We start from the raw sequence: 9676 nt of genomic DNA, 5'->3' as shown, positions 1-9676 counted from the left end.
TTAGGATCCGTCTCGTGAGTTCATTAGCTTCAAGTTAATTCTTTTGACCACTAGAACTTCAAACCACTCACTCTTCACGTTTGACCTGGACACACCTTTATTTTATTAAACAATAACAGTTCATCAATAATAAAAGAGAACGTTGACCTGAGCGGCAGGAGGCAGTAAATCACCGTCCACTGTCGCAAAACCTCCAGGAAGAAGACGAAGAAAGAACAGCACTGCCACGCATGCGCAGTAGCTGCTTGGTGCTCAGCAGCACATTCTGGTCCCGACGTTAACCGACGGGTGTCCTCCTGCCAAAGTACCGGACTCTCTGTCCGCCTGGACCCGGTCCAGACCCGGTTCAGGTCTTTGGCTCGGTACTGATTTGAACCCGGAGCCTGCGGTGACTCCAGAGGCTAAAGAGAGCGCGCTGTTAGCATCGGCTGCTAGCGTTAGCTCCGCTCCAGCAGCTCAGAACCAAAACAAACTGAAGCTAACGGCTAACGGCTAACGGCTAACAGCTGGAGACTGGACAACATGGCGACAGAGGAGAAGAAGCCAGAGGCAGAAAACAACAAGCAGCCCTCGGCCTCCTCAGGACCCGGCAGCAAGGTGGGTCAGGCGGACTAACGGGGGTCCAGGTCCGGGACAGATGCTCCGGTCCTCGGGTCCAACTGGATCCTGGTCTGGTCTGTTGATCAGTTCAGGCTGGAGTCAGACATGAGGAGATCAGAGGAGTCACTGGTCGTTAACAAGAACTAATTAATAATAATAATAATAATAATAAGACATTAACAGTTTGTATCTCGTGTCTCCAGTCGAACCCAAACAAACCCAACTACGTGGTGAAGTTCACTCTGGCCGGACACACCAAGGCGGTGTCCTCCGTCAAGTTCAGTCCCAGCGGAGAGTGGCTGGCCAGCTCCTGTAAGGACACACACCTACACACACACACCTACACACCTACACACACACACCTACACACACACCTACACACCACACCTACACACACACACCTACACACCACACCTACACACACACCTACACACACCTACACACACACACCTACACACCTACACACACACACCACACCTACACACACACCTACACACCTACACACCTACACACCTACACACACACCTACACACCTACACACCTACACACACACCTACACACACACCTACACACCTACACACACCTACACACACCTACACACACACACCACACCTACACACCTACACACCTACACACACACCTACACACACCTACACACACACCTACACACACACCTACACACACCTACACACACCTACACACACACACACACACACACCTACACACACCTACACACACACCTACACACACACCTACACACACACCTACACACACCTACACACACCTACACACACACACCTACACACACCTACACACACCTACACACACCACACCTGTCTGAGAACGAGTCTCTTTGTAAACATATTAATAATAACTAGTGCAGAGCCCGTCAGAAGTATGTATTCCTATAGTGGGAGCCTACAGGTGCTGTGTATGAGGATTAGTGGAAATATTAGAGCGGAGAAAACCTATTTTACCGATATATTTTACATTTCTTATCCAAACAACGTCAAACTTAGCAGTGCACATCTTCGTGCCCGTAGCGAGACACCTGCCCAGTTTCAAATCCATCGGGCCAACGGTTCACGAGATATGCGTGCCACAGACACACACACACAGACACACACACAGACGCTTCTTGATTTATAGATAGATAATAGTGAAGATGAAGATAATGTCTGAATGTCCCTGAACGCACCACGCCTCTATGCTGTCATGTTGTTGATGCTGTAACCATGGTAACGCGTGTGCGCAGCCGCAGACAAGCTGATCAAGATCTGGGGAGCGTATGACGGGAAGTTTGAGAAATCCATCGTGGGACACAAACTGGTGAGACTCGGTCCTGATCCTGGTCTGAACCCAGACTGCTTCTGGTTCTGGTTCTGGTTCTGATCCTGGTTCTGATCCTGTCTGTGTCTGCAGGGAATCTCTGACGTCTCCTGGTCCTCTGACTCCAACCTGCTGGTCTCAGCCTCCGACGACAAGACGCTAAAGATCTGGGACAACAACTCTGTAAGAGACAGAACGATGGACTGTCCTCAGAGACGGCCCTTAGCTGTTAGCTTTTAGATGTTAGCTGTTAGATGCTGTTAGCTGTTAGCCGTTGTCTCACTCTGTCTCCTGTGTGTCCTCTCAGGGAAAGTGTCTGAAGACTCTGAAGGGACACAGTAACTACGTCTTCTGCTGTAACTTCAACCCTCAGTCCAACCTGGTGGTGTCTGGATCGGTGCGCAGCGCTAACACGTCTTCTGTCTCACCTGTCTCACCTGTCTCACCTCAAACGTCTCTGTCTCTGTCTCTGCAGTTTGACGAGAGCGTTCGTATCTGGGACGTGAAGACGGGGAAATGTCTGAAGACGCTGCCGGCACACTCGGACCCCGTCTCTGCTGTAAGTCATTGACCTTTGACCTCGTCTCTGTCGTAGATGTTAGCTGTTAGCTGTTAGATGCTAGCTGTTAGCTGTTATATGCTAGCTGTTATATGCTAGCTGTTAGCTGTTATACGCTAGCTGTTAGCTGTTAGATGCTAGCTGTTAGCTGTTATATGCTAGCTGTTATATGCTAGCTGTTAGCTGTTATACGCTAGCTGTTAGCTGTTAGATGCTAGCTGTTAGCTGTTATATGCTAGCTGTTATATGCTAGCTGTTAGCTGTTAGATGCTAGCTGTTATATGCTAGCTGTTAGCTGTTAGATGCTAGCTGTTAGCTGTTATATGCTAGCTGTTAGATATTAGATATTAGCTGTTAGCTGTTATATGCTAGCTGTTAGCTGTTATATGCTAGCTGTTAGATATTAGCTATTAGCTGTTAGATATTAGCTATTAGCTAACCCCTAACCCCCCTCTGACCTCTGACCTTGGATGTCTCTGTGTCTCCAGGTTCACTTCAACAGAGACGGTTCGCTCATCGTCTCCAGCAGCTATGACGGCCTCTGGTACAGACACTCACACTTTAACACAAGTAACACACTCAGTAACAGACACACACCTCGTCTCACCTCGTGGTTGTCCTCTGTCCTCCTGCAGTCGTATCTGGGACACGGCCTCGGGACAGTGTCTGAAGACACTGATTGGTGGGTAAAACCAGAATTTCCAGATTTGTTGGCCTGTCCCTAAACACTGCCTCCAGGTCGTTGTGTCCAGGTGAGACACTCACCTGTTTGTCTCCTCAGATGACGACAATCCTCCGGTGTCTTTTGTCAAGTTTTCTCCCAACGGGAAATACATCCTGGCTGCTACACTGGACAAGTTAGTGACACTGTTAGCTCTGAGCTAGCCATATGCTAACCTGTCACTGCATCGTTTTAACTTCAGCTAACTATATTGAACACTGAACTAATTTCTTTTATTTATTTATTCAACTTTCTTTATTGAACAAGTTTTGTTTTTTCATACGTCAAGTTTTAATTACTAAACTTTATAAACCTAGCTAATGCTGACTAGCCTCCTTGAGCCCATGAGCTAGCTAGTTTTAATTACTAAACTTTATAAACCTAGCTAATGCTAACTAGCCTCCTTGAGCCCATGAGCTAGCTAGTTTAATTACTAAACTTTATAAACCTAGCTAATGCTAATTAGCCTCCTTGAGCCCCTGAGCTAGCTAGTTTTAATTACTAAACTTGGTTTATAAAGTTTAGTAATTAAAGCTAGCTAGCTCATGTTCTAATGCTAGCTAATGCTAACTAGCTATGATCATTTTAACTTTAGTTTCAATTACATTTAGCTTAATTAGCTCATTTCATTTCTGCTAACTGTTAGCTGTGATTTAGATCTTAAAACATCTTTAGCATTTAGCATGAAGCTAAACCGTTTAAACATTAATGATTTTGTTCATGGAATTATTTTTTGTTTTTGTTTGTAGCACGTTGAAGCTCTGGGACTACAGCAAGGGAAAGGTAGTGTCTCTCTACCTGTCTGTCTCTCTACCTGTCTGTCTCTCCACCTGTCTCTCTACCTGTCTGTCTCTCCACCTGTCTCTCTACCTGTCTGTCTCTCTGTCTGTCTCTCTTCCTGTCTGTCTCTCCACCTGTCTCACTGTGTCTACCTGTCTGTCTCTCCTCCTGTCTGTCTCTCCACTGTGTCTACCTGTCCCTCCACCTGTCTGTCTCTCCACCCTGTCTGTCTCTCCACCTGTCGCACTGTGTCCACCTGTCTGTCTCTCCACCTGTCTCACTGTGTCTACCTGTCTCTCCACCTGTCTCACTGTGTCTACCTGTCTCTCCACCTGTCTGTCTCTCCACCTGTCTCTCTCTCTGTCTTTCTCTCTGTCTCTCTTCCTGTCTGTCTCTCCACCTGTCTCTCTACCTGTCTGTCTCTCTTCCTGTCTGTCTCTCTTCCTGTCTGTCTCTCTTCCTGTCTGTCTCTCTACCTGTCTGTCTCTCTACCTGTCTGTCTCTCTTCCTGTCTGTCTCTCCTCCTGTCTCTCTACCTGTCTGTCTCTCTTCCTGTCTGTCTCTCCACCTGTCTCACTGTCTACCTGTCTGTCTCTCTACCTGTCTGTCTCTCTACCTGTCTCTCTCTCTGTCTGTCTCTCTCTCTGTCTGTCTCTCTGTCTGTCTCTCTACCTGTCTCTCTTCCTGTCTGTCTCTCCACCTGTCTGTCTCTCTACCTGTCTCTCCACCTGTCTGTCTCTCCACCTGTCTCACTGTGTCTCCCTGTCTTTGTCTTAGTGTCTGAAGACCTACACCGGCCATAAGAATGAGAAGTACTGTATTTTCGCTAACTTCTCTGTGACGGGAGGGAAGGTGAGACAGTCTGTCAGTCAGTGTCCTTCAGGTGATCCGTGACCTTTCTGTCCTCTGACCTTTGACCCCTGACCCGTGTTTCAGTGGATCGTGTCGGGCTCTGAGGACAGCATGGTCTACGTTTGGAACCTTCAGACCAAAGAGATTGTCCAGAAGCTACAAGGACACACAGGTTTGTCCTTCAACCTCACGTCACGTGACTGTCCTTAGAGGAGATCTGGTTCTGGTTCTGGCTCTGGTCTCAGTCTTTCCTTTGTCTCTGCAGACGTGGTGATCTCGACCGCCTGCCACCCGACAGAAAACATCATCGCTTCAGCCGCGCTGGAAAACGACAAAACCATCAAACTGTGGAAGAGCGACTGTTAGAGCGGCTCCAGAACCCAGACCGGACTAGAGCCGGACTCAGACCCTGGGCCGGACCCAGAACCGCATCTCTCTGACAAATTTTAAATGAGTGGATTTTTGACTGAACTTCTGTTGGGAGCCGACAGGAAGAGGCTTTTATTTTGAAGGTTTGAAGGTTTTGAAAGCTGCTGAAGATTTACTGACACGGACCAGTGACATCACTGTGACATCACTGTGACATCATCAACCAAGGCCCTTTAATGATCCGAACTGTTGCTAGGAAACCCATTGACTCCTCGGTTGCCATGGTAACAGTGCGTTTGGGAGCAGCTGATGGATGGCTCTGGTTTCACTTTTGTAAATAAAGAGTTTGATGACAACGGTTCTGTGTTTGGAACGAGAGCCAATCAGCTGCTTCGTTTCAGCTGACCTCACTTCCTGTCTGAGTCAAACTGAATTAATTAATCAGCTGACTCTATATCTCTATAGCTTCATCCTGTTAGCCACTGGCAACGTGCTAAGCTAATCTGACAGAACACACGGGACAAATATAACGTTTAGAAAACATTTTTTATTGGACAAAAGCAGCTGAAGGATTTAAATTAATGATTCAAACTAATTAACCCTAAAAAACCCAGAACATCTGAAACGCCCTGTTTCCAGACCAGACCAGTTTCCACCGACTCAAACCCGCCATCGTGTTTTTATGACGACGTCAATCAAACGATTCATGAACCAGAAACAAAAAGAATCAACAGGAAGTTTGAGCCGGGACACTTCCTGTTTGACACCTGAGACACAAACCAATCAAAACGTCGGTAGAGCTAGCTACGCTAACGTTAGCATTCACGTCCTGAGAAACAATCGACTGTAAGACTTGAAACACGCAAACGGTCCAGACTGGACCAGAGGAAACCGGTCCAGACTGGACCAGAGCTGTGTCAGGCTAATCTAGTCTAATCCAGTCAGAACTGGTCTAAAGGGACTATGGTGTCCCATCAGAGGTAGATCAGTCCAGATGGTCAAACAGGTCCTAAGACAACCGGTCTGAACCAGTTCTAAACCCATCTGGACCAGTCCAGTTCTACATGAGCCTAGACCAGTCTAAACCGGCCTGAACCAGTTCTAAATCAGCCTAGTTTGGTTCTGACCCCGTCTGGACCGGTGTGAACCAGCCTAGACTAGTTCTAAGTGGTCCTAGTACAACGGGGACCAGCGCAGCGTACCAATCGAGATCAGGGTCTGGCAGGTGGGCGAGTCCAACCACACGGACTCCACCAGACTGAAGTGCAGGAAGCCGAGAGCGAATCCACAGCCGACGTCCGACAGGTGGTGTTTACCCAGCAGCACCCGGGATACGCCCACCAGGAGGGCCCACAGGTAGAGCAGGATCCTCAGGGGCACCTGGGGGACAGACGAGGACAGTTACAGGTGGGACAGACGCACCTGGACCAGGTGACCGGAGACTCACCGCCAGCACCAGATGCTTCAGGAGGAACATGGACACCATGATGGCTCTACTGGCGTGGGCTGCTGGGAAAGAATACGTATCCATGGCAACGTAGTCCAGGAAGCCCGGAGGGAAGTCCCATGGTCCTCTGCGCTTCACCAGCTTCTGTATCCCAGCAACCGTCATCAGGTCCAGGGTCAGGGCTGAGGGCGAGACAGGCGGAGAAACAGATTGGTGAGACAGCGAAGACAGACGGGTGAGACACAGACAGACGGGCTGTCTCACCCAGCAGCAGGTTGACGAGGACTTCCTGTCCAGCCAGTGTGCAGCTCCTCCAGAGACACACCAGCGTCCCACAGATCCAGGGGAGGACGTGTCCAGTGAGGGCCAGCAGGACCACCATGGAGCGCAGCGGGGCCCCGGGGCCGTGGGACCCCACGCAGATGCCCAGACGCTTGGACAGACTGATGTCGATGGCGAGCAGCGAGCTGATGGCGATGCCTCTGAAGGACGGGTTCAGCTGCATGCAGTCCTGATCCGGCCAGCGGGGGTCCTTTGGACCGCCGTCTACCGCCGGGCCCTCGGAGGACTCTCTGGGTCCCCTGAGGACGAGCCACCAACGAAGAAGAACCAGAGGATCAAACATTGACCAGGACTCATCACTTCCTGTCTGCTTCACAATAAAAGCATTTAAACACAGTCATCGATACATAAAAACAGAACAGTGCTGGTTCTGGATCAGGTTCTAGGTTCTGGTTCTACATAAGGTTCTAGGTTCTGGATCAGGTTCTAGGTTCTAGTTCGTCTGAACTAAAACTAGACCTGGAGTTCTGATCCAGGAACAGCTCTAGAACGGACCTAGTTCTGGGTCCTGGTCCAGTTCTGGTTGAGTCTAAATGTCAGCTGTGTGTCAGTGGGCGGAGCTTCTGGGTCTTACCTCCCCCCCACCTCCTCCTGCTGACTCTGCTGTCTGAACACGGGTCTCCTCGGACCTCCCCCCCGCCCCTCACCTGCCACGTGCTCCCTGCGGGGGGGCTGGTTCAGTGACAGAAACTCGGGCCGGTTCAGGACGTTGTTCCGGTCTCGGGCCCGACACCGGGCCTGGCTGCCAGGCATGACGGACAGAGGACGGTCTGAGACGGAGGACGGACGGACTGGGACGGACTGGGACGGAGCTGGAAACTAAGACTCTATAAATACATCAGCTGGCCTCCTTCTGCTGTCAGCTGTTCAGGGGGGGGGGGACGGGGGAGGGAGGGGGGCTGGAAAAACACAGAGAGGTGTAGGGGCCAGGAGACGGAGACGGAGACGCGTCTTTAAAGGGACAGAAACTGTAAAAATGTTTGTATGTGGTCAGAATTAAAGATGGCCGACAGACGACCATGAACTATTCTGGGGACCTTTAGGTTTGTGGGCGGAGCTTGTCTCCATCATCTGGTCGTAGTAAAACAAGAGAGAGGACAAATGGATCACGTGTCACAGTGTGAACCGGTCCGGACCGGTCCAGACTGAACACACACACCGACTCTGCTGTTTCTGTGAGGACCCGGATGTCAGCGTCCGACAGCGGAACCTTTGTTCTTTGTTCCCAACCGGACCAGACCGCGGACGCGCCGTTGCTATTGGTTGCAGCAGCGGCTTCAGACGCTCCGAGCTAACGATGCTAACGATGCTAACGACACAAACATAAAACAAACTGTCTGAGAAAGGAGCGGGAACGAGTCCGGTCGCATTGTGACGTTTTAATCTGCGGATGCAGTGACGTCAACGACGCGGCAAACTTTAGCTAGCAGCGGAATTAGCCGCGAGCTTCATCTTTAATCAGTAGCGGTCAGCACTTTGACTAGCTGTTAGCCGCTAGCTGTTAGCCGCTAGCTGTTAGCCGCTAGCTGTTAGCCGCTAGCTGCTGGCTCCGCAGACTCCGGTGGATTTAACGGCAGCGGCGGAGACGCGAGGACAAGACGGTGAGTTGAGACAGACAGAGAGACAGAGAGACAGTCAGAGACAGACAGACAGACAGAGACAGACAGACAGTCAGACACAGAGACATCAATTCAGATCATTAACTGTGTCCTCATTGGCTCCTGGTTCTGTCTCAGGTGTCTCTATTGGACTACGTCCGTCCTGTTAGTCCTCAGCATGACTCCAGCACTATGTCAGACTGTGACCCAGCTGTAGAGGAGCCTGGTCCTGGTCCTGGTTCTGAAGGCCCTCTTGGTCCAGCCCGTCCCCCCTTGGCATCCAAGGCCCTGTCTGAGTCCTACGCCCGTCTCCGGTACCGGGACACGTCCCAGCTGATCTGGCAGCAGAACCAGAACCAGCTGGAGGCCGCGCCCCCCTCCACCTACCTGAGCCGCAGCCAGTCGGCCTGGTACAGCAGCTACGGGAACCAGGCCGTCCTGGTCCGGGACAGGAGAGGCGTGGAGGACGCCGAGGGCCGGTCCAGGATCTGCAGCGTCATGTGACCAGAACCCGTCCCACTAGACTTCTTCCTGTTGATCAGCTGTTTAAGTGGTTTCATCATGTGACTTGTTAAGAAACAGCTGGAACTGAACTGGACCCACCTGGACCCAAACGCGTCTGGGGATCCTGCTCCACAGGCATTGTGGGAAATGTAGTGTTTGTGCTGTTAACAGCAGTGAGCCACCTGATTGGCTAGCATCTGGTGTCGCCACGTCTGTTTGTGTTTAAATAAAACCTGTTGAGTTGTTTTGAGTCGTTGATTCGTTCACTAGCGTCTGACTCCTGATCAGGACCAGGACCAGGAGTCAGGATCAGGATCAGGATCAGTTCTCAGGATCAGGATCAGGATCAGGATCAGTTCTTAGGATCAGGATCAGTTCTCAGGATCAGGACCAGGATCAGGATCAGTTCTCAGGATCAGTTCTCAGGATCAGGACCAGTTCTTAGGATCAGTTCTCAGCCTCGTTAACGTCCAGACCTTAAACACTTCCTGTTCCTGGAGAAGTTCCATCAGGTGCAGAGTTAGCAGAGTTAGCAGTTAGCAGAGTTAGCAGTTAGCAGAGTTAGCAGAGTTAGC

The 9676-nt window shown here is 50.5% G+C and overlaps 3 protein-coding genes across 3 annotated transcripts; 2 read left to right on the top strand and 1 right to left on the bottom strand.

The window, feature by feature from the left end:
* The first annotated feature begins 56 nt into the window (after positions 1-56).
* LOC311492766 (WD repeat-containing protein 5-like) lies at positions 57-5572 on the top strand. The gene is made up of 13 exons (XM_084551164.1): positions 57-597; positions 804-912; positions 1856-1929; positions 2023-2112; positions 2237-2326; positions 2405-2488; positions 2977-3032; positions 3124-3170; positions 3270-3345; positions 3959-3992; positions 4767-4841; positions 4926-5013; positions 5107-5572. Exons 1-13 carry the CDS (start codon positions 523-525, stop codon positions 5205-5207), a joined length of 999 nt encoding a protein of 332 aa, XP_084407290.1. The 5' UTR covers positions 57-522; the 3' UTR covers positions 5208-5572.
* A 172-nt stretch (positions 5573-5744) lies between these two features.
* On the bottom strand, positions 5745-7866 carry LOC311492767 (inactive phospholipid phosphatase 7-like). Its single transcript, XM_084551165.1, has 4 exons — positions 7574-7866; positions 6922-7238; positions 6658-6839; positions 5745-6590 (listed from the first exon to the last, which is right to left on the bottom strand). Exons 1-4 carry the CDS (start codon positions 7750-7752, stop codon positions 6384-6386), a joined length of 885 nt encoding a protein of 294 aa, XP_084407291.1. The 5' UTR covers positions 7753-7866; the 3' UTR covers positions 5745-6383.
* Positions 7867-7958: 92 nt separating this feature from the next.
* On the top strand, positions 7959-9339 carry brd3os (BRD3 opposite strand). Its single transcript, XM_084552173.1, has 2 exons — positions 7959-8600; positions 8736-9339. Exon 2 carries the CDS (start codon positions 8790-8792, stop codon positions 9099-9101), a length of 312 nt encoding a protein of 103 aa, XP_084408299.1. The 5' UTR covers positions 7959-8600; positions 8736-8789; the 3' UTR covers positions 9102-9339.
* The last annotated feature ends 337 nt before the right edge of the window (positions 9340-9676 follow it).

This window comes from Chelon labrosus, assembly GCF_963514085.1.
Source record: "Chelon labrosus genome assembly, chromosome: 9".
Lineage (NCBI taxonomy): Eukaryota > Metazoa > Chordata > Actinopteri > Mugiliformes > Mugilidae > Chelon > Chelon labrosus.
This window is presented reverse-complemented; position numbering and strand designations above follow the sequence as displayed.